The following is a 25,427-nucleotide window of genomic DNA, read 5'->3' on the forward strand; positions in this document are numbered from 1 at the left end:
CCTGGTCTTAATCTAATTTTTTACAGAGAAGCATGATGTTTTGGTTGATTTAAAAGAGCTGAAAAGCAGTCAAGGTTTGCTGGCTTCTCTAGAGATTTCCTCACCAATAGATTGCCAATTACAGAATTATTTTCAAGCATGTTTTCTTTTCCAAACACTTACAGGATCTGATGACCATAACACTCTGAGCCAAGAAGCATGAGAATTGTCATCTCCCTCTTATTGAGAGATTCTTTTAACAAAATCAGAATTGTTTAGAGCCACTGGAGTCTCCCCAAAGATTGACTCAAGGCATTTTTTGACAATGGAAAAAATCTTTTTTTAAAAGATTTATTTATTTGTCTGGAAGGCAGAGTTACAGAGAGAGGGAGAGACAGAGAGAGAGATCTCCCATCTGCTGGTTCATCTCCAAAATGGCTGCAATGGCCAGGACTGAGCCAAGCCAAAACCAGAAGTCAGAAGCATCTTCCAGATCTCCCACGTGGGTGCAGGGCCCAAACACTTGATCCATCCTCTACTGCTTTCCCAGGCGCATTATCAGGGAGTTGGATGGGAAGTGGAGCAGCTGAGACATGAACTGGTGCCCATATGGGATGCCAGCATTGTAGGTGGTGGCTTTACTTGTTATACCATGATGCTGGCCCCAGAATAAATCTTAACTAACACAAATATATCAGCAACTTCCTATACTCTTTGAATTCATTACTCAAAAGTGAAACCATCTGTATTCAAACATTAATTCCATAACAAAACAGATAACTGATAACCTACTCAAGGTAAACAAACAATATATGTCATATCCACACTCAACCAATAGGAAGTAACCTCAAAATGTTAGTTAAAATAATCAATGTGTCATACAGAAGGTATTCACTCTCATCAGAGCAACAAAAACAACTTGTGACTGTCTTCAGATTCCTGTGAAAGAAAATCTTTAAATGGATTGAATTCTGATCATATAATGCTATGAAAGGGACTCCAGTTGCCCCTGTTTCAAATCTTTTGTGGTCAAAATACATTAAGATTTCTTGGTCCAGAACTTAGAAAATATAAAGAAGTTTGTGCTTCTGAAAGAAAAGAACATTAGCTTCTTATTTAAGGCAAATTAATTTATTCCACGATATTTATTGAGCATCTACTGCATGCCAAACACTGCTCTCGATGTGAGAAATACAAGAGTGAACAAAAGATTGATATAGTCTGCTTCTTCTATAGGAATTCTTTGGGGGGAAATTTTATTTGCATCTCTGGGATTCCAAGAAAATTAATCCAGAATACATTCCATCACATACTGCTATCATATTGTCAATTCATGGAAATGTGTTTTAGTTCTTCACATACACAGCAAAAACTCATTCAGAATAAAAAGTATCCTTATAAATGCTGCATGTGCTATAGCAGAGTTTCACATAGGTAGGTAGGGTAGTATTTTCAGTCATCAGTCACATTTCAGTCAGGAAATAAGAAACTAAGACAGTTTACAACTGGAAGCACAATTGGTATCTCATGGTTAGAAGCCAGGAATGCTATTAAAGAGCCTACAGTGTACATGGAAGCCTCCTACAGCAATAAATTCTCTGCCTAAGATGTCAACAGTGCCAAAGCTGAGAAAGCTCAAAACAGTAGAGGGGAATTTCAGATGGAGAGCTAACTGCAAGGGATTACAGAGCAGATAGGCAGAGAGGTGATGAGGAAGTAGCCCAGATATTAGCAGCTGTGAGAAGCTGCTACTACAGCTAGGTCTAAAAGAAAAAGTGAAGAAGCTGGTCTTACAGAGCCCAGGAACCAGGACATATGGTAGAGCTGGTTCCACAAAGAAGGTACAACCACTGTCATGGATGCTTCCAGAAACAGTGAAGAAAGGGATACCTCGGCTTTTCCTCTCCTTCAATCTTCCAGCCAGTGCCTCTTACTAGCTAAACCTAATAGGTAACCAGTTGGCAATGGAGAATGGGAAATGTCATTTGAAGAGGTCATTCCTCCCACAATACAGAGTAGAGGAAGAAAAGAATGAATAGAGGATCTCCGAGAAAATGGGAAAATGATCAACATGGTGGTTTAATAGATTAGAAGCTTCAGAGCAGGATGTTAAGGTTTAAATTTTAGTTATAACACTGCTTACAAGTTATGTGATTTAGTAAACCAGTTAGCTTCTTCCAGAACTCCATATTCTTTGTGTGGGTGTGTGTGTGTGTAATCCCTACCTACCTCATGAGATCAGTATGAGAACTGATTGTTATGATACACATAAATCACATAGCACAGAAATTGACATACAGGTTTTCTATGAATGACTGCTATATACTCTTCTCCTTAAGAGTTTGTAAAATGTAGATATGAACAACTTTAAAATGAGACTAAGGAAACAGTCTTAACCCTTAATTTTATTAAATTCCTGATGGGCACAAAGCAGATGTTCAACAGAAGTTTGATTCCTTTCCATTAATAAATATTTAATTGATTGGTTAAGTCTCAGTTCCTATCCCTTAATTTTCATTTTATCATTTCTCAGTGACACATTATTTCTATAATACATACAATTTCCCTGCAGTGTGACTTCCAAGGAGAAAACAGCTAGGTAAATGTGGTTTCTCGAATGTACCCTTACAAACCAAAATGTGCTCATTTTCGAAAGTCAAAGAATAGAAATTTCTGCTTCAACAAGAAGAGGTTAAGGAGAGGTTAAGACAACATATGCTGGCTTAAACTGGATGGCTTCTGAGGCTTCTTCGAAGATTTGCTGAAATTTCAAATATGCAGACACTGAAGTTTCCCTATCTGAAAGAACAGCCTAAGTGCCTCTTCCTTATCTGTAGACTGTGTCTTTGCATATTGGCACTGACTGCAGCAGCAGATAAAATCTTGAAACCTCTTAGAATGGATTCATTCACTCAGGGAGAAAATAGCTTGTATCAGTGGACTTTCTAATTCTTGTCCTTCTCTCCTAGTTGCTCTGAAAAGTCATATGAAAGGCTCTTCACCAAATAGTGTCTTCCTTACTCCCAAATAAGCCCACGAAGTAGAAGGCTTGAATTGATGCCTCTAAAGACCTTTGTTCCTCTATAGTCCTTACATGTGCAGCTTCATAACCACTCTCTGTATAAAGCTGTGTGATTCTTCCTATACCCCACTTCCAACCAGCTCCTTAAGAGAAGAGTCTGTTTAATTTATATTTCTACTTGCTATGGTAATTAGAATGGGTAAACACTACAGAAGTTGCTCAACTATATAGTGAATAAAGAATTAGGAGTGTAGGTAACTACTTCATGGTTAAAATGAAGTTTAGATGAGACAAGGCACAATGAAAAACCTCAATTTTTTTTGTTTCCTTCTCTCCTCATATAAATTGTTAGCTAACTTTTACCAAAAAAAAATCCACTAATCACATCAAAATACATGTACTACTAGCTCTTAGCAGAAAATTAACTATTCTTTTTAACCAATTTTAAATTCTTCATGGACATACTAGAAACAATGCAACTCTTTTGGATGAAATCAACATGAAGAAATGTAAAGACAAGTGTATGTCCACAGTAGGAATTTATACATTTTACAGGAAATTTTTATGGATAACTCATCCATTTGCCTCCTACTAGAAGGCAAAATACTCTAGCTTCTTAGGATGGATGCAGAGGAAAAATGACCATATGCAAGAGAAATGATTATATGTGGATTTTCAGGTACAAGTTAAAGGAATAGGATAACTTGAGGCAATATTTCCAGTATTTAAATTGTATCCTTACCCCACGGTACTGGCTTTCATTGAAAATCTGAGGTGGCAGAGGATATCCAGTGGCTGGTCGACTATTTTCTGGTACATTTTCTCTCATCCACTTTCGATTCTCTTCATTGGCCGCAATATCTTTTTCTTCAAATCCGATTTTGTTGGCTTCTAAGAAACCAAGCACATCTTGCTGTTTCTTCTTAATCTAGAATCCAAAGGACAAGAAATCACACTGCTGAGTAAGAATCTTTTGTTGTTTTTTTCTTTTCAAATTCAATGAAAAAGGAAAAAAGTCAGTGCTTTGTGAGCTAACAGAAATAAATTTAGACATAGATCAAAACGGAGTTTCACAGAAGATATGATTTTCTCTCTTTATTATTGTCTTGTTAATGATGTCTCACAAGTGGGTTGAAAAGTTTGTATCTCACAGGTCCTTTACCAATCTCTTTCTTGTTGCCATTGAAAATTCACCTATACAATGATACAGACACAAGGACAAACAACCTAAAGCAGTAGAATTAACTAAAAAGCGTGTGTAATGGGATAGTGTGTTTTCTGATTATCTATGTACAAGTTTCTCTTAGTTTCATCTCTTGTTTAAAGTTTTTCCAAACGACCTAAGTCTACTCCCCATCTTGAGAAGCATTGTATAATCAATGGAAATAAATCTTTGCTTGAGAATCACACAAGCTTCAGAATCACTCAAGTCTCCATGTTCACTATTCACAACAGAAACGGAATAAGAAGATACAAAGGCAATACCTGTCGTATACTAAGTTTGAAATATACCTATACACTCATTATTACCTAACATGCCTCCTACAGTTCCTTTTATGTACGTTTGTGTGACTGCCTCAACTAGATTATCACAAAGAGATAACACACGTACTTTGTTTCCTTATTATAACTAACAGAGCTTTGAAAATGAATTAGTTAGGTTTCTCCACTGATAGGCATTTCTTTTAGAATCTGAAATCACATATCTATCATAATTTACCCATTATAAAACCATTACTAGATATTTCAGAACAGAAAATAATCAATAAGGAAGTTTCTTCAAATAATCACACTAAGAAGACACATGGGGCAGAACCTTCAAAAAACTGTTTTTTTTTTTTTTAAGAAAGCAGACTAGTCAATGGGAGAGAAAATGTAGACTAAGAAACTCACATGCAGTCAAGGCCCTGTTGGATTGACATCTGCCATCCTCCCACACACGAGTCCAGGCACAAAGATTGTATATATCTGTCCTTCTAAGTTGTTTGTGATAGTAGGTAAATAATTTTCTTTCACATCTCATAACCCCAGGAAAAAGAAAATTCTCAATTTCTCCTAATATATACTGAAATTTCTAAAAGCTATTTAGTTCAGAGTACTGAATGTTCTTTAAAGACAGTTTCAACCCATGGCTGGTCGCAGTGCAGTGGTGTTTACAACTAAAGACAGTGTCAACCCAGCAAATTTTGCTACAAGGTAATTTTTTAAATGAGAATCTTACTTCCTTATTGATTTATAAAATAAATTGTTTAATTATAAATTTGTACCCATTTTTGAATTTTGAGGAAGATCAATGTCAAAGTAAATAAGTAGTCAGGAGTATCTAGTAGACTAATGCACTTGATGGTAGGTTCAATTATGCCAATGACTCAATAGTCAAGGGTCAGTCAGTGTAAAGTGTATTTTGACAAATCGAGTAATTTGTCAATCATTAACATGTTTACAAATCTGAGTAGCCCCATTAATTAACAGGGGTGGGGAAACTTTTGCTTGTCAAGGGTCATTTGGACATTTGTTAACATCACATACAAAATTATCAGCTTAATAATGAGCCTGCTATACATTGATTTTTGAGTCCTGCCTGAGGTTGCCTTGGCAAGGCCAGAAATTATTTTGCTGACTTTATATGGTCTATAGGCTGGACGTTCCCTACCCCTGCATATGGTACTTCCAGGTATCCAGCATAAATTTTTTAAAAAGCTTTTATTTATTTATTTGAAAGTCAGAGAGAGAGAGAGAGAGAGAGAGAGATCTTCCATCTGATGTTTCACTCCCCAAATGGCTGCAATGGCTGGGGCTGTGCCAGGCTGAAGCCAAGAGCCAGGAGCTTCTTCCAGGTCTCCCACATTGGTTACAGGAGCCCAAGTACTTGGGCTATCCTCAGCTGCTTTACCAGGTGCATTAGCAGGGAGCTGGATCAGAACTGGAGCATCTAGGACTTGACCTGGTGCCTGTAAGGGATGCCAGAGTCACAGGTGGCAGCTTAACCCATTGTAACATAACACTGACCCCTCCAACATTTTTTAGAAATGAGCAAAGAGTTAACATTATAGCTAATGTGCAAAGAATTATACATGGCTCTGGGAGAACACCATTAGACACATTTGTGTGAACAGACAAAGGGCATAGGGTCTATTAAAATATTTATTAATTTATTCTCATTTATTTGAAAGGCAGAGGGAGATCTTCTGCTACCCACCACCCCACCAAAGCCCTCAATAGCTGGGCCATGAAATCAGGAGACTGGAACTCAGTGTAGATCTTGCACAGAGCGAGCAGGGACCCAAGTACTTGAGTTATCACCTGCTGCTTCTCAGGTGTACATTTGCAAAGAAGCTGGATCAGAAGTAGAGCTAGGAGTCAGATCCAGGCACTCTGATATGGGATGCAGGTGTCCCAAGTGTCAGCTTTATCTGCTTTGCTACAATGCCTACTCCAGGTTAAAGAATTTTTAAGATAAATCACTTTTTGAGGCCTTTCTCTCACTTTCAAATGCTTACTATGTCAAGAACACTGTGATAAGTTGATGGTTGCCTGACATACTATCACTGGGCATAGCTTCACAGGATATTACACTGATGTATTTCTCCTTTAGCCATTAGTTTTGGATCACAAGTATTTTCCCCATGCTTTGAGGCTGCCTGACCTAAAGTACATATGTTTCCTAGAGTGTCCTGCATCTTAATAAAGATGAAGAGAAAGGGTCATTGTCACACTTTGCTAATAGGTCCTTCCATGTCAAACATTAACATTTTCTCAGCTTTGAATCTTTAGGAAACATAAAAAAAATTACTAACTTGATCGTGTCTGTAAGTACAACATTTCACATATGAAGTTCATTTCTAAGAAGCAATATTTTATATGTAACAAATTAATCTTTCTCATATACTGATAGGCACATGTTTTGTACAATAAACCCTGACAAGAGAGCATCCAATAACGCTTAATTTCACTAATGGGACTTAAACTAAAGGGACACAGTGAAAAGTGTGGCTGAAATCATACTTACAAAACAAAGGGCAGGCCGGCGCCACAGATCACTAGGCTAATCCTCCGCCTAGCGGCGCCGGCACACTGGGTTCTAGCCCCGGTTGGGGTGCCGGATTCTGCCCCAGTTGCTCCTCTTCCAGTCCGGCTCTCTTCTGTGGCCTGGGAAGGCAGTGGAGGATGGCCCAAGTGCTTGGGCCCTGCACCCGCATGGGAGACCAGGAGGAAGCACCTGGCTCCTGGCTTCAGATCAGCGCAGCACGCTGGCCATAGCAGCCATTTGGGGGGTGAACCAATGGAAGGAAGACCTTTCTCTCTCTCTCTCTCTCTCTCTCTCTTTCTCTGTCTAACTCTGCCTGTCAAAAAAAAAAAAAAAAACATTTAAAAGGAAGGGCAATGGGTGTCATAAAGGTTCACGGAGGAATAAAAATTAAATTTCTCAGAGGGAAAAAATGGAGTTAAAAGGTTATTGATAACATTTTCAGCCCACAAATAAATTTGCAAGTGCCCAATGGCACAATCTAGTAACCTAAATCTCTCTTTTCATAGTAAGTTCTGCCCCTCACTTCTACTCAAAGAGAACCAAATCATTTCAACTCACTTGCCAGGAGTTTTCTTTCCTCTAAAAGACACTGGAGGGCTAATGAACAATTGTTACCTGGAGGAAATAGTTGCTTTCCAACAAGCTTCTGTGAACTTCTTGTCTGTCATGCTAAAGGTCAACTTTCTTTTAAAGAAAGGAGACTGGCAAGGTTTCTGGTTTGGAAAGTGCCACTGTGACTGTTCCAAATACCCAAGGAAGAACAAAACTTTACTAATAACACTTCAAATGGGAAAACAAGAGTTCTTTTCATGAAAGAAAGTGCCACTCCACCACAAAAAAAACTTAATCAAGGTGGGGTTTTTACTTTGTTTTATAATCAACCTCTGTTACCTGTTTTCTACTGACACTTTAACGAAACTTGACAGAAGTTCTGACTACCAAAATCTAAAAAAAAAATCATAACAACATTTATATACTATTTATTCAACAATATCTGTGTGCATTGAAAGTGTCAAGCAAAGAACTTTACTAGGCTTCTAAAATGCCTAAAGAAAAACGAAAGATCCCTTCCCAATATTGCAATATAGTGGGAGGAATCAGATATGCAGATATTAAAAAGTTCAGCTACAAAATGGTATTTAAATAAGAAGTCAGACACACGAGGTGATTAGGTGAGAGGGGCCCAGTGAATGACAAAGCATAGGTGAAAAAACAGAGCAAGCACTTAATTGTTATTAGTGAAGCCACTCAGAAGGAGCTTAATACCGATGGTGCCAATGCTAGAATATCTATCCATATGTACTGAATGCAATCTAGAGTTTCCATGAAAAGTTGTGGTTAGTAAAGATGACTAAAATTGACCAGCTGGAAAAATGAGCTTGCAAAGGTGACAATATATTATATTAAAACAATGAAGGTAAGATCTTATAAAACATACTTGGAAACCTTCTAAATGGATGCTCATAATTTCTGCTACCAAATTCTTGCACATAACTGAAGTCTATAATGAATAAACAATTGTGTGGGTGTGCATTTTGTCTTTTTGAAACAGGTTATAATTTTCTCAAGGAGAAATTCATGTATATAGACTCCCTATTGTTGGTTCTGCTTATTTCAAATGCTGTCATGGGAAAGGTCACTCGGCTTTTTTTAGGAAAATCAAAAGCGTGTGCCTAAGGATTTAGCAGTGGGGTGGAGGAGGAGTGAACAAGTAGCATTTAGAGCTGCTTGTTCAGCCTTTTAGTAATCTACTTACAAAATACACCTAAAAGGAAAATCAAATCTGAAACCCCAGTTAGTCTGGTTGGAACTGGACCAGTGCATTGTTGCTGCTGTGTAGGCCTTTGGTAACCAGAGAGATCCATTTGCATTTTCAAATGAACACTGCCGTGTGTCCTTATGCCACTGACTTCCTATTGCTAAAGCTAAGGATGCAGCCACAGCAAGAGATACTTGTTTTCAGCTTGTCTGTTTTGCAGTATTTCCAAAAGTGTTTTGGTCACAATCAGTCACGTAAAACCTGTAAATCATATTTCTTTATCAACAAGCAACAAGTCTAGGTTAAGACTATTATGAATTTTCTCCCTGATCTTCCACCTCCAGCCCTAGCTCCCTGGAGCTCTCTTGATAGATGTTCCAAGATGTGGCAGCATGAGAGCACAACCTAAGGTTCCCTATTTAACTGTTGCTAAGATATTTAAAAAGCTCTACTGTTATTTCTTTTTTTTAACTTGTCCTTCTGCCACAATCATGTCTGCAGTACTATTTCTAAAGAGTTTTAAGGCCTAAATAATTTCAAAAATAGTTTCTAGGTGAAAAGAGAAGAAGGTTGACCTTTAAAGGTAGTTTCTCAAATACAGCTGGGTCTTAAGGTGGTCACAGTCAAGAAAGTAGAATCACGCCCAGTTTCTGAGTTAATAAGGCTTTTCTTTTTTTTAAATTATTTTATTTTATTTAATGAACATAAATTTCCAAAGTACAGCTTATGGATTACAATAGCTTCCCCCCCATAACTTCCCTCCCACCCACAACACTCCCCTCTCCCACTCCCTCTCCCCTTCCATTCACATCAAGATTCATTTTCAATTCTCTTTATATACAGAAGATCAGTTTAGCATACATTAAGTAAAGATTTCAACAGTTTGCACCCACACAGAAACACAAAGTGTAAAATACTATTTGAGTACTAGTTATAGCATTAATTAAACACCTAAGAGTAACTGTGTATTAATTACAGAGTTCAACCAATAGTTTTAAGTAGAACATAAAAAATACGAAAAGGGTAAAGTATTAAGTTCTTTGTTTTTCTTTTTTTCTGTTTGTTATATAGTTTTTATTTATTTAATAAATGTGAATTTACAAAGTGCAACTTTTGTATTGTTGTGGCTCCCCCCCAACCTCCCTCCCTCCCGTGGCCCTCCCCTCTCCCACTCCCTCTCCCATCCGCCCTTCATCGAGTTTCATTTTCAATTACCTTCATATACTGAAGATCAACTTAGTATATACTAAGCAGGGATTTCAACAGGCTGCCCTCACACAACCGCACAAGATAGAGGGTATTGTTCGACTAGGAGTGTTGAAATGCCAGTTCTGAATAGTGTCCCCTATTCAGCCATTTCTGCTCTGCAACTATTATCTGTCCATACTTTTTCCAGGGCCTGAAGAATTTTAGTCCATCTCCCATTCCTTCAGAGATGGCTTTCTGTGTATGTAGATCCAGGAGGATGTGAAATAACAAGTTTTGGAGTATCGTCCTATCTTAAAATGCAATTCTTTGCTCAATGACTGAAAGCTTACAATTAATGTTTCACTACTTTGGTCTCCACAGAAATGACGTGCAGTGGGCCTATTTGGAAATGAGGCACAAAACAATCTGGAGAGAAGTAGGTAGGGAGATAGTAAAATGTCTTCATTTGCTTTAGGATTTTGCCCCGAGTTGTCCCCACACGCATTCTGACAGAGGATTATATGAAAAAGGTACAGGAAACTCCTCCCCAGATCATCCCAAGAGGAAATTCGTAAGCCTTACTATGTGTTAGTGCTGGGTTAACTCTGCACAAAACAAAGAACAAATAAGAGTTCCAGATAAATAGTGGTTGGGATAGGGTGGCAAGTATTACTATGCTCCTAAATCTGAATACGTGAAATGTGTTCACCTTATATAAATAAATAGTTATTAAAAAGAGAAGTGATTGAATAGAGGAGACTTTGGAACTTATATTTCCTGGTCAGGAAAAGCCTTTTTTAAAATAAAATTTATTTATTTATTTATTTGAAAGTCAGAGTTGCACAGAGAGAGAAGGAGAGGCAGAGAGAGAGAGAGAGAGGTCTTCCATCTGCTGGTTCACTCCACAACGGCCAGAGCTGCGCCAATCCGAAGCCAGGAGCCAGGAGCTTCTTCTGGGTCTCCAGTGCGGGTGCAGGGGCCCAAGGGCTTGGGGCATCTTTTACTGCTTTCAGAGGCCATAGCAGAGAGCTGGACTGGAAGTGAAGCATCTAGGACTCGAACCTGAGCCCTTGTGGGATGCCGGCACTGAAGGCAGCAGCTTTACGCACTACTCCACAGCGCCAGCCCTGGAAAAGGCTTTTTTTAACTCAGAACGGGGCATGACTGTATTCTCATAAGGAGAAAGGGAAACTAATACTCGTTTAGTGCTTGCTGAATGTTTGTGCTGAATAGCAAACCCTTTGTGAAGCTATTTACACATGACCATTCAAAACCTCAACAATTCTAAAAGGTGGCTATTATTATCCATTTTACAGAAAAGGAAATTGGACTCAGAGACATTGAGAAGCCTGTCCAAGAAGACAGCTCTATTAACTGCCTAAGGCTAATTACAGAGCTAAATCTATGTGACTATAAAGCCCTGTTTTGCATTATGTATAGCAGCTACTTACGTGGGTGAGATATACTAGAATGCTCAGTCTATCTGGGAAGTTAAGAAACTATCTCATATATGTCAGTCTTAACTATGTGACACTTAAGAGAAAGACAGCAAAGGTTTAGACAATCTTTCCCAAATGGCCCTACTTAGTGAACACGAATTCCCAGTAATTATGATCTCCTTCCTCTTTGACCTATTTTAAACTGACCTCCATGAAGTCTTAAGGGGACCAATATGTGGGATTGCATGAACACAGGCAATATGCATACAAGCAAACTGAATGAGATGCTCAAGTCTCTGGTTTCACTGAACTCAATGAGAACAGCACAGTCCATGTTTCCCTTTTTTTTTTTTTTTTTTTGTTTTGTTTTGTTTTTTTTTTTTTTTTTTGACAGGCAGAGTGGACAGTGAGAGAGAGAGACAGAGAGAAAGGTCTTCCTTTGCCGTTGGTTCACCCTCCAATGGCTGCCGCGGCCGGCGCGCTGCGGCCGGCGCACCGCGCTGATCCGATGGCAGGAGCCAGGAGCCAGGTGCTTTTCCTGGTCTCCCATGGGGTGCAGGGCCCAAGCACCTGGGCCATCCTCCACTGCACTCCCGGGTCACAGCAGAGAGCTGGCCTGGAAGAGGGGCAACCGGGACAGAATCCGGCGCCCCAACCGGGACTAGAACCCGGTGTGCCGGCGCCGCTAGGCGGAGGATTAGCCTAGTGAGCCGCGGCGCCGGCCTCCATGTTTCCCTTTTAAGAACTCAGTCATGTAATAGTTTGGGGTGGACTGAGCATAATTTCTGTATTTTAAATTTATAATAAAAAGTAGCCAAGAAAGTACAAAAGCATCTGACCTCTCCTGTTCTTTCGTTTGCTTTTTAATAAGCAGTGTATCCATTGCTTTAAAAAAAAACTGGCCAATAACCTTTTCAAAGCACAAAATGATCTGATTTTAATACACTGCTCTTGAAAACAGGAACAAGCTTTAACTGCATCAGTAACAAACACAGGGATTAAAGTTCCTTCTGACTCTGGAAAATAGTATGGACAGAGAAAAGTCAAACAAGAAAGGGATGGACACGAGACTCTTCAGAACTGATGTTTCTTTTAGTTAATAAACTTTTAAATCTAGAAAATGAGCATGATTGTACTCTCACCTCGTGCAGGTGAACATCATTCCAAGATTCTTATCAAATGTACATGCCAAGAGAGTTGCTAGCGGATTAATAAATGACAAAGATTTGGCCAGAGGCTGAAAAATCAAAACACATAAAAAAAATCCAACTGCTACACTGGTTTCCTGTGACCATTTCAACCAATCCCAGGCCCACCTGTTTAGCTTTCAAGGTCCACATAACACCCAGCTCTATCTACCTCTCTAAAAATATTGCAGCTTCCCCTCCTCTAAATCAGACCAGGCTTACCTAATTCTCCCATAAACATGTTGCTCCCGAAACCCCATTGCTTTTTTTCACTTTGCTCCCTTCACTTGCAAGTCTACCCTCTCTCCACTTGGCCATTCTAACCTATTCATCCAGGTCCATTCCCTGCACAGTGCCGTCCATGGTCATTTTCTCCCCACCCTTCTTTCTAACCTCTTGCAGTCTGCACCATCCAGTTTGGAGCTTAAACAAATTAACTCCAATGTTTGAAAATCATTTTCCTTTCAAAGTAGCATCTCTGCAGTTGGTTGATAGGCAAACTTCAGGTAAGAGTCATGCCTCATGCTTCTGTCTCCCCATAAAGTGCTCACCACAGGGTTCGATGCAAAGTAAATACTCAACACTGAATGGTCTCACGATTTTATTTTAAATTCAGCACCACCAAAATGCTTACTTTTAGCTTTTAATTTGAATAAATCTTAATTTTGGAATGCTTTAGATTTACAGAAAAGTTACAAATATAATGCCAAGAATTTCCATATATCTTTCTCCTAGTTTCCCTTGTTATTAACATCTTACCTCATGGTATTAAATTAGTAAGTTATAAGTAGGAAGCCAACAATAATAAAATACTATTAACTCTAGTCTCTTTAGATTTCATACGTTTTTCCTGTAATGCCCTTTTTCTGTGCCTTTCCAGGATACCACATTACATTTAGTCATCATGGCTCAGTCTCCTCTGGTCTGCGACAATTTGTCAGCCTTTCTTGTTTCCCGCGACCTTGACAATTTTTAGGAGTACAGGTCAAGCATTTTGTAATGTCTCTTATCTCAAGTTCGTCTGATGTTTTTCCAATGATCAGACTGGCTTTATGGATTTGAGGAACAAATACCACAAAAGAGAAGTACCTTTCTCACAGCACCGTATCAGAGGGCACATGATAGCAACATGACTTATTGGTGGTGATATTAACCTTCATTATTTAGTAAAAGTAGTTTCTGCCAGATTTCTCTACTGTTTTCTCCCTTTCCAAATTTGGAAGCAAGCCAATAAGTCTAGATCACATTTTAGCAAAGAACTCTTTTTAAAACTTCTACTGCATCCCGGAATCTGATGATGCTTTCTAGAGCTCTGGGAAGCCTGACAAAAGTCGGATGGCTATAATCAGCAAAACCTAAGAGGGCTTATTCAAAAGCAATATATGTAAATCCTTGAAGATGACTGGGTTGATTTTTTTATAGTTCAACTCATCCATCCAAAATAGAAGGAAGAATATTTCATCTAATAGTGGGTTTAGTTGGATTTAGCTATGTTTTAGTCATCCTTTTCAATGCCAGATATTTCTACTACCCTTGAAGTACTAATGTCTGTTTAATGTATAATATGCCTACATGCATTCATTTTACCTAGGATTTGAAAGCAAGGAGATCTTGTTAATGATTACTGTTTGCACACAGATTCTCATGCATCCTCAATTACCAAAGTCAGTCCTTATTCTCTGAAATGCCACTTGGAAATACTAGAACACAGCTGATCAAAAGACAGAGTCCTCAGAATACTCTCGAGCTTTCTACATGATCCCCAAATGCTAACGTATCTCATGGTAAACAGAAGTTGCTCTAAGCAAAACCCAAAAGGACTGAAGCTCAAAAGTTTCGCAAGATTTAGAGCTTTGGGCCTCACAGAAGCTATGCCATAATCAGCATACAGAAACACATTGGATTATCAGAAAGCACTCAGTAATTATTTCCAAATTCTTGGACACTTTGGGTTGTTATAGCTGTATTTTGAAAAGAGTGGGAGACCTGGGGCCGGTGCTGTGGCTCACTTGGTTAATCCTCTACCTGCAGCACCGGCATCCCATATGGGTGCTGGGTTCTAGTCCCAGTTGCTCCTCTTCCAGTCCAGCTCTCTGCTGTGACCCGGGAGTGCAGTGGAGGATGGCCCAACTGCTTGGGCCCCTGCACCCACATGGGAGACCAAGAAGAAGCACCTGGCTCCTGGCTTCGGATCGGTGTAGCTCCGGCCGTAGTGGCCATTTGGGGGGTGAACCAATGGAAGGAAGACCTCTCTCTCTGTCTCTCTCACTGTCTAACTCTATCTGTCAAATAAATAATAATAATAAAAAAGCGTGGGAGACCGATATTGTCTTTTTTCCATTCTTGTCAACAATGAATAACATTTGTGGAAGGTCAACTAAGTGATAGCTATAGTTGGTGCTTTATATATAATACTCATTTAATATTCATAATAACCCTATAAGGTGGATATTATTACCACCATTTTATGGATTCAAACTCTGAGACTCAAGAGGTTAAGTAAATTTATTCAAAATCACAAAGCTAGTGGTTGGCAGGACTGACATTCAAATTTAGATGCCCCTAGTTCCAAATCCTGTCTGTGCCACTATAGTTCCCTGTGTAGCCTTATAATATTTTGTATGGTTTTTTTGTAAGACATTTTATATAAAGCTAATAACTTCTTGTGAATAATATCACTTTTTGATGTGTTTTTGCTATACAAGTTAATTTCAAATTTTACTTTACCAGACGATGATTTTGCTTCCTTTATTATCCATATTTGTTTCCTTTACTATGCATATAGTTTTATCAATCTCCACATCATCATGAAGCAACAATATCCAATTCCATCTCTAGGATCCTCTACTGCTAGGAAAAGATCAGTGCTCAGCTCCCGTCTAGTAATGTTAGGGGCTATCTTTCAATCAAGAAAGTAGTTCCTGAGTACAAAACAGGCCTCAAGACTACTATTCTTACACTGAAACAAATGAAAACAAAACAAAACAAAGATATTACTTATGGTCTCAAAGAACTTATAAACTATAATTATATGATTATAAATTCCATACTAACAGATAACAAATCATGGAATGTAACCAGCCCTGTATCAAAGTCTAACTTCTTTCTATTGCAGGAAAGTGGGTGGATTAGGGCTGGACAAATATGGGGAACAATAGGACACAGACTGCTTGAGTATGCTAGCAATGAGCTGTAGAATTCTGTGCATGTCAGTTCCCTTTCTGCATTGTTCTGCATCTAATTTCACTATGAAATATAATGTAATAATTATTATTTAAGTGTTTCGTATGGGTCAGGCACTATGCTAAGCTCTTTACATGCTTATCTTATTTAATTCTCACAATAATCTTATAAAGAAGCTGCTATTATTTTCATTACAGATCCAGAGACAAAGAAACTAAAGTTTAGACAAAAGATATAGCTTATATGGATTAAAGAACTTGTTCCAAATCACACACTTGCCAAGGCTCTGTCAGAATAAAAAGCACGCTTAAACATTAAGCATACCGAATAACAAAATAATACACTACCATATTTATTATCTCATGTTAACTAGAATGTCTTGTCAACTTAATTAAATGTGGTTGGTTTACAATAATTTTATATAACTCTTAATTCCAAACCTTGGCCTAAAAGAAGAGCAAAAAAAAAATCTTTACGTTTTTCAAGAGTTTTATACACAGGATACAAACATTTTTCTGAATAACTCCTTATTTCCTTTTCCACATTGAGGTTCTGTGATAATGAAACAACAAAACACAGTAGAAGCAATGAAAGCCTCCTGGAACTTTAAAATTTGGTAACACCAAGTTATTGTGAAGAAGCAATAATGCACATGAATCACACTGATTTTGTCCCTCAGAAGAGTTGTGTCTCCATTTGAAACTATTTTCACATATGTAGACAAATATAGTGCAAAGTTAAGAACATTGCAGAGTGCTTCCACAACAGGGGAACAGAGTGGCTTGTCACCATTAGTGACTACAGGAAATGAACACTACGAGGAAAACAAGATTATGGAAGCTTCAGGCAGTTCAGACAACTTTGGGAGAACCTTTACAGCAAAAGCCTTCCTTTAACCAAATCACGTTGTTACAAATACCAAAGCTAAATATTCGTGACAACTGCTAGCCTAACATATATGGATCTTCTGTCTCAAAAATGTCAGACTAAGGTTGCACTAAGTCTTTTTCTTTTTCACATTTTCAAAAAACTTGTAATCAACATATTAAAATTTACATATTTATAAATAATATTGCACTACCAATTTCAAAATAAACAGACCAATTTATTCCAGCCTCTACCTCCTTACCCTAATTACTACTGTTATCAACTCAGTACAATTAGTTTCTAGAGAGGTATCAATCCTCTTTAGGAGAACTTTGTCATAATAGTGTTAAGGTAATTTGGTTACAAGAGCCATTAAAAGCTATAAAATGATGGTGATTTTACAGTCAGTTAAGATATTCTCCAACTCACCCCCTTCTCTATGCACCAAATTCTGGCAGTAAGGAAACTGAGACAAACCGCGTCCTAAAGCCACACTTCCTGCAAATGCTACAGGGCGTCTCATTCCGGTCAGACAGAGTCTCCAGGCAGCCTTCCCATATAAGGCTAAGCAAAAACACACAAACCTTCAAACAGGCTGATGTGAGGTCACAGGGCAGGCACAGGCGAACCAAATATGGTAGCTTAATTCTCCAGCTCACTTAGAAAAAGGCAGACGTGGGAGGTGGGGAGGATGTAACGACCAACTTCAACCTATCAGTTCTTGAGTCACAGAAAAGTAATAAAGCAATCAATCTGTTTTATTAGTGTTAACTGGGTGACAAATATGAGCCAGTCTACTGTGGATTGCATTAACTCAACCTTTTTCTTTTCCTTTCTTGCTACAAGAAAGGCTACTGTGCATAGTGCTGCTGAAGTAGAGTATTGCATCTGAATAAGTAAATTAGTCCAATCTGCCCGTGCACAGAAGGAAAGAAAGATTTTCCAAATGCCCCATGAGAATTGCCTCTGCCTCATTACAGAGAAGGCACACTGTGACCAGGAAAAATATCCGTAGAGGTGACATCATTTGGTTTGAAGGATAAGTCCTGAGAGGATTCATGCCCTCTACTTGAACTCCAGGGCAAAACAGAACCCTGAGAGATGGTACATGGCCATGAAGAGAAGATAATTCCCTCTACCTCTCTCTACTCAAATCCCTGGATTTAGAGCAAGTAAAGATATTATCTTTATTGCCAGTGATCACAGAGTTCCTATCATTATCATATGGCTTAGCAATTTTGAAGGCTGTTGATTCAGTCAAGGTCAAATAAAATCAGAAGCATTTCCATAGCAAGCATGCACCAAGAACCATGGAAACATTCCTATTTCTGGATCCAGTAATTCACTTCTGGATTTCTAGTTTAAGTAAATAATCTAAAGAAAGGCAGAATTATGCGACTAAAGAGGTTATGCAATGTTCTGTTTTGTTGTGGATGATGATGTACTTTTCAGTACTGTAGGACTGAAAGTTGCCTATGTGACTCAACATTCAGATTTGGTTAACATTTGATGTTATGTCCAATTCAAAGAATGCTAGTGGTACTCTGAAACTGACTACTCTATGATTATGTAGTAACAAGAAAAATGTTTATAATATTGAAAATGGAAAAGGAATTCTAGAGGATCATGTATTTACTCTGATTTCAACTATGAAAAAGAGAACTGATTATTTTTAAAAGACTAATTGGTACTCAAACACAATTATTGTGACTGTTTAGAGATGGAAAGAATGAGTGTTTTATACCTTGCCCATGAGATCAATTGAGTTGTGTTGGCATCATGAGGTTATGGGAATTTTACCATAAACTTTGCCAATAGTGTTTCATTGCTTTAAATAATTTTTAAAAAATAAATTCATTTATATTAAGCTCTTACTACAGGCATCATGGCATAGTGGAAAGATCATAGACTGTGGAATTTGTGGCAGACACACTCTAATGTGCCCCCTCAACATGCTCCACACCTCCATATGTCCACTTGTTTGTATAATCGCTCCCCTTGAGTGTGAGTACGACCTGTTATTATTCCAATCAGTAAAATACACCACAGGTGATGAGATATCACTCTAATGATGATGTTATGTTATAAATGGCTTTCTCTAGAACACTTGAAGTTGAGTCTCTCTCTCTCTCTCTTTTTTTTTTTTTTTTTTTGACTATGAAAAAGCAAGCTGCCCGGCTAGTGCTCTGATCCAGTGGGTTAAATAAAGCCTTGGCCTGCAGTGCCAGCTTCCTGTATGGGCGCCCGTTCGAGTCCTGGCTGCTCCACTTCTGATCCAGCTCTCTGCTGTGGCCTTAGAAAGCAGTGGAAAATGGCCCAAGTCCTTGGGCCCCTGCACCCACCTGGGAGACCCAGAAGAAGAAGATTCTGGCTCCTGGCTTCAGATCAGATCAGTTTTGGCTGTTGCGGCCATTTGGGGCATTTGGGGAGTGGACCAGTGGAAGGAAGACCTCTTTCTCTCTCTGTCTCTGTCTCTGTCTCTGTCTCTACCTCTCTCTGTAACTGTATTTCAAATAAAAAAAAAAGCAAGCTGCCATGAATACTATAGTTTCAAGTTGCCATAAATACTATAGTTTCAATGAAACAAATTTTGCCAGTAACTACAAGTTTGAAAGTGGATTCTATTATGGTTATTCTTAGCTGACATCTTGATTGCAGTCTTAAAGAAAACTCAGTTAAACCAGGCCAGGACTCCTTATCTACAGATATTGTAAGTGTTGATTTAAGTCACTTTTTGTAGTAATTTGTTACACGGCATAGAAAACTAGTATAGAACCAGACTGACTTGATCTTGCATCTCGGATCCTCCACTTATTTTCTGTGTAGCTGAGCAACTTGTTTAACCTCTCTGGGTTTCAAATTCCTCATAAGTTAGTTGAAAGCAATAATATCCAGCTTTCAGAACTGGTGCAGAGAAAATAATAGATAAGAGAAGCAATGTGATCATCACATTCCCCTCCTACAAAATAGGTTAGATTGTACATTATAAGCTCTCTCACAGCTGTAACCTTGTCTATCGTGCTTATGATGTTATCCAGTGCGTACTATCACATCTGACCCATAGCAGGTAATCCATGAATATGCAGTGAATGAATAAATAAATGAAAATAAGATCTCAAGGAAAATAGCTACTATTTTAAATGTACATAATTATGGATATACAGAATTGAGAGCAAATCCCTGCCCTCAAAGCATTAAAAATAATGGGGCTCTGAGAAACAGATGGGCTGCTTAGTATGCCCAGGAAATATTTAAAGGACCGCTAGGAGATTGTGGATTTCTCCCAAAGAAGCGTAGGAAGACACAAATATTTATTGTATTACATTAAAACTCAAAGTGTTTTGTTCAGAAAAAGAGTTGACAAAATAAATTATATCCTCATAATATTCCTTACAATGATACTTTTAATGTAAAAGAGCATAAAAAATAGTGGACTGAAAGTTAAATATTGCCAAGTAATACATTTCTTGAGCCAGAAGTCAATTTCCATTTAAGAACAACCAGCCATATTATAAAAATTCTCCTTTTCTTAGGTTGGCTGTATGGTTTGATATCTGCAAAACTGCTCCAAATGCAAAAATAAAAATATCACTCCCAATGTATAGATAAATCTGAAGCAGTAGTAACTCTTTTAAAGTTAAGTCAATTTGAACGTCAGTCTTATATTCAAAGTACTCAGCTGCTATTCACTATAAAACTCCACCAACATTTGTTCCTGAGAGAAGGGGAAAACCAAAAATATTGTGAAACAATAAAGGATAAGGAAGTCATGGACTTAACCTCTGAAAGTCCCTCAAATCATTCTATGAAGATAAATCATACCCACACAAAGACTCACACACACCTTCTCAGAAATGCAATTCCTGATGGTTCTTGGTTAAAAGAAAATTATTTCTCCACTTTTCTTTATTTCTTCAAAGGGAAAGGAAGCTGCATGTTCAGTCCAATAACATGTATCTTTGTTAGGATCAAATTCTCTCTCAGTATAATACAAACGCCTTAAGGCACTGTTTTTTCAAACTCAGTAGTGGCAACAGAAAGAAGGGGAGCAAACAGAGAATGATTCAGGGAGGTTGGAACTATGGCTAATGGCATCACTGAAAACAGGAGAGACTCTCAACCTAATACTGTGAAGGAAATCATCAAATGCAGGAAAAAAATCATGATCCTTTGGCAAACCTATCAAATCACTGGAAATTGCACACAATGCCCCAACTCCTCTTATTTACATTAAATTTATGTACTCTTAATAATTATTATTCTATTAAATGCCTAATATCAGGATGTATTACAACTTGGTATACATTATACAAGGGAACTTCATGAAGTATGTGGAGAAACAACGAAAAGATAAGCTTATTATAGTGTAAAATTTTTGAAATTTATATATAATTTTTGTGCTATTCATTCCCTTTAGCTTTTTGAAGACACCTCATATAACTGGGTAATTTTCACAGGTAATTCCTTTCATATTTTTAGATCACAGGGTCAGTTTTCCAAACAATGAAAACCTTGTATAACTAAAAAGCATGCTTTCTTAACTTCATATAATGAGACAAATAGGCACGGCTTTTTTTATATATATACTAACACAATTAATCCAATCCAAAACTAATCCTCAACAATCTACTCAAAGTACAGATGTTTAAATGATCTTACACAAGAGCACATGATGACTACAATTTGTTTTGCTTTTATAAGGAATTTGTAAACTTCACAAAGAAATGTGTATTAATATATTTTGTTGCTTAGATCAATGTTTCTTCAAGATTACATAGGTTCATTTAATAAATAATCCTTGGTTTGCTTCCTCCCACACACACAAAAACTACATGTTCCTGGTCACCCTCTCTAGCTCTTTCTGAGAAAAAAAAAACTGCTAAACACATCCAGAAGCAAATACAGAAACAAAGAAACAAGCTATCTTCTTAGACTACCTCAGCTACAGTACTGGTTATTTTTCCTCTATGGTTGGTGAGATGAGATTTTATTACAGAGGAAGTTAAACACTTTCCTTTCAAGGGAGCATGGTAACTCACAGAATTTTGTATCCCAGCCAAAACAAATTCATTTGTCATAGGAAAAAGAACTAGTCTGAAGCCTTCACAGAGCAGTGTGCCCCAGATGAACATTCCAGAAAACATTATGAATGTACTCCCAGACTCAAGTCAATAAAACATGTTCCAAACTGTCCAGCTGAGAACAACCTCCATATATTACCTATAGTTAAATAATACCAGATCTACATGGTTCACGAAGTTAAAGAACTAGTAAATAAAAGTTTCTAAAACAAAAGAGACTTGAATCACGTAATGCTATTGGCTGATCAATGAATTACTGCACAATTTAATTGCTGTCCTATCTACCTGGACTATGACTATCAAGAACACTAGTATTTCTAGCAATAAGAACTACTGTCAACGTTAAGTGTGAGATTTTACCTTACTTGCAAACTAAAAAGTAAGCCTGCCACAAGCTTTAAGGATGCTGGCAGCAAACATGAAACTCCTGGACCACAGATAAAGCAATATCAAGAGTATTAACTTTTCTTCTACCTGCTCCCAGATCGTCAATTTCCATAGGGTGACACAGAGGGACAGGCTTGGGAACCCAAATCTTTTTTACTGAGTTTTAGGCAAACCTACCTACCCTTTGCTGTGGAAAGTGACACTCTTCCAGGGCTGTACACATCCTTGAAAAAGATCCTCCAAAAGAAGGTAGTCAGTGCCTGTGCTCAGAAGATGTATACAAACACAACAGATCAATGGAAATTTGGTTTTGGCAAACATCTACCATTTACAACCTATCTTGGTTATTGGAGCGCTCCCAGCTGTTGCCTCACAGATTTCTGAAGGAGAAGCTAATCTGAGCACCTAATATAGTGTTGTTGGGTGATGAGAACCTCTAATTTCACCACCTGCTTGAACAGAAAATTGTGGGAGTTAGGTTATATACCAACTTAATTAAAAATCAAGACATGGTTTCTTCAAGAATCCATCAAGCCATACTGGACTATCCTACCTCCAGGGATAACACTTTCATTCAGAAGTTCCTTATTAGGTGGATTTTTTATTTGTGAAATCAATTCTTGTGACCAATGTAACATCGTTAAGTCCTCTCAGTCTAAAATCAAATCTCCATGTGTGCCAAAAGTCAAACAGTAAGTCATGACCTCATTTTAAAGTCTAGACAAGATGCAAAGCATTTATTCTCTCTATAAACATGTTTTTTTACTTAAGCATTTTTATCTCGATTCAAGGAATGATTTGTTGAATTAAACCCAATACACTATTAAATTTTAAAAAAGAAAAAAATTAAAAAATAGCGATTCACTACAGAATCACTATTGAAAATAAAGTATGTAGAATTCTTGTAATGTCTAGCATTACTACTGAAATGTTATGTAAGCGGAATTGCTTTTTTGTTTTGTTTTGCTTTTATCAATATTAGAGGTAGGCATACCTTACAGGGAATAAATTTACAGAAATTTAAATACTCATTTTACCTTATGATTTTTTAAAGTGCTCAATTGCTTACTGAAAATGTGACCAAAACCTGCTTGGGATTCAATAGTAGTCCACATACTGAAAAGTGAAGTTCAATTATAGGCCAGTTTCCATGGCGAACCTCCGAGACATAGTCCCTTCATTAAGATGATGTGTTCATATGCAGAAGAGGAATGATTTATCCTAAAGAGTCACCTAGTAATTCAACAATAGGTAATTTACAATAGGTAATTGAAACATATCTAACTGCCTTGAGCATTTGACTTGCTGTCTAGCAAAGAATCAGATATATACTTATCAACAAACACGTATTGGAACTTTGTCTATTAAGGTTTTTCTAAAATTTGAATATGTTACTGATAAACTTGTGCAGTCTACCAAAGCAGTAACATAGCAGGAATGTGCTGTTTGCTTATTTGTTTTTTGGTAGATAAGCGATTTCCTTAAACATTTATGGGTCTTTGGAAAGATCTATGTGGTGAATATTTGTTAATGATTCATCATAGAATCATACAACTTTTCAAAACTAACACTTCAGTGACTTGGTTTGTAGAGGGACAGGGAAAACCACCAAATATTCCCAGCCTTCCAGATTGTGTGGAATTCCATAACAATAATTTAATTTTTTTTTGATGTAAAAACAAGTGAAAGTTTTGAAAAAATAATTTAAAGAAATTTTCTTCTACAGAAAGTTTAAAAATAATTAACAATGTTTTTCATGTTTACACACACATGAAATAGCCTAGCAAAGAAATCCTTCCCCAAATCATGTAGATTAGCTCTTGTTCCATAGCTGATATCTTCAGGGAGCACAAGAGGAGAAAATACTATTTCTGCTTTAGAAATGTTAAAATTAAGTAGGACAATAAAATTCAATTTGCCACACTTCTGTAAAATACTACTGACAGTTTAAATCTTTAATAATAATTTCATGTTGGGTATCACGCAAAGCACTTTACATTATCTTTTTTAAAAAGATTCATGATTTTTTAAATAAATTTTAGTTATGTTTTAATTTGAGAAAGAGAGAAAGAGAGAGATCTCCCATCAACTAATTCACTCCAGAAATGTCTGCAACAGCTGAGCTGGGCCAGGCTGAAATCAAGAGCTGGAGAAACTCAATCCAGGTCTCCCACATGGGAGGCAAGGATCCAAGTATTTGACTTTTCAAATTCTGCCTCCAAAGCTATAAATTTGCAGGAAACTAGAACCAGAAGCAGAACAAGGACTCCAGTCCAGGTATTTCATTAGGGGAATGCCAAAAACCAGCCCCACTTCATTTTTAAAATTTTTTTAAAAAACTTTAATTCAATGCTACTTTCCCATAAACTTTCCTATATTAGTTTGCAGTCTAAAGCACAGAAACAAGGTTTCGGGCATTTTGAATTGCAGGTTAAGACGTGGTGCCTAGTAGGAGATAAACCCATCTGAGTGGTCAGATGTCAGGCACACTGATATAGAGAGAGATTCTCACACAGCTCAACAGTTCTCAGAGCATTTAACTCCCTTGCCCAAGAAGGCATAGCTACAAAATGGTAGAATAAACTGTGTTCTTTTTTTTTTTTTTTTTTTTGACAGATAGAGTTAGACAGTGCAAGAGAGAGACAGAGAGAAAGGTCTTCCTTCTTCACCCACTAAATGGCCGCTACGCCGATCCGAAGCCAGGAGCCAGGTGCTTCTCCTGGTCTCCCATGGGTGCAGGGCCCAAGGACTTGGGCCATCCTCCACTGCACTCCCTGGCCACAGCAGAGAGCTGGCCTGGAAAAGGGGCAACCAGGACAGAATCTGGTGCCCCAACCGGGACTAGAACCTGGTGTGCCGGCGCCGCTAGGCGGAGGATTAGCCTAGTGAGCTGCGGCGCCGGCCCCGAACCTATGTTCTTTACCATAATAGTGTATAAATGGCAATTCAGATATTGAGTTATAAGGAAAACTGCCAGTAATTATTAAAACAATTAAGAGTTTCATCCTTGGGACTGAAAAGAGAGAAGCTAAGAAAACTAGAGAGGTGGGAGTGATCAAAAGCTAGAAAGCAGAACTTGGAGCTAAGTAAGGATTTTGACTCTCGCAATAACAAAAAGGCTGAGCTGACATTCTCACCATCCTTTGCTATTCCCAGTGTTTGCTGCTCATAGCTTTCCCAAGCCTTGCCGTTGTTCAAGCTGTCGGCCACCCCTCCTCTGCCCTGGCGTTCCTTTTCCTGGCCCTGACTCCAGTTATTCAAAAGCCACTTGTCCTTTAAAGAATCAGTTCCTCCTCTGAAAGCCA

At 37.9% G+C, this 25,427-nt stretch overlaps 1 protein-coding gene across 2 annotated transcripts in view; it reads right to left on the reverse strand.

Moving 5' to 3' along the window:
- Positions 1-25,427, reverse strand: part of SH3BGRL (SH3 domain binding glutamate rich protein like) — an 85,731-nt gene that overhangs the window by 12,278 nt on the left and 48,026 nt on the right. For both annotated transcript variants that reach the window (XM_008272976.4, XM_051827383.2), the window contains exon 2: positions 3,744-3,929. In XM_008272976.4, coding sequence (XP_008271198.1) covers positions 3,744-3,929 — 186 coding nt within the window. The remainder of the gene's footprint in view (positions 1-3,743; positions 3,930-25,427) is intronic.

Source organism: Oryctolagus cuniculus, chromosome X (genome assembly GCF_964237555.1).
Source record: "Oryctolagus cuniculus chromosome X, mOryCun1.1, whole genome shotgun sequence".
NCBI classification, from domain to species: Eukaryota; Metazoa; Chordata; class Mammalia; order Lagomorpha; family Leporidae; genus Oryctolagus; species Oryctolagus cuniculus.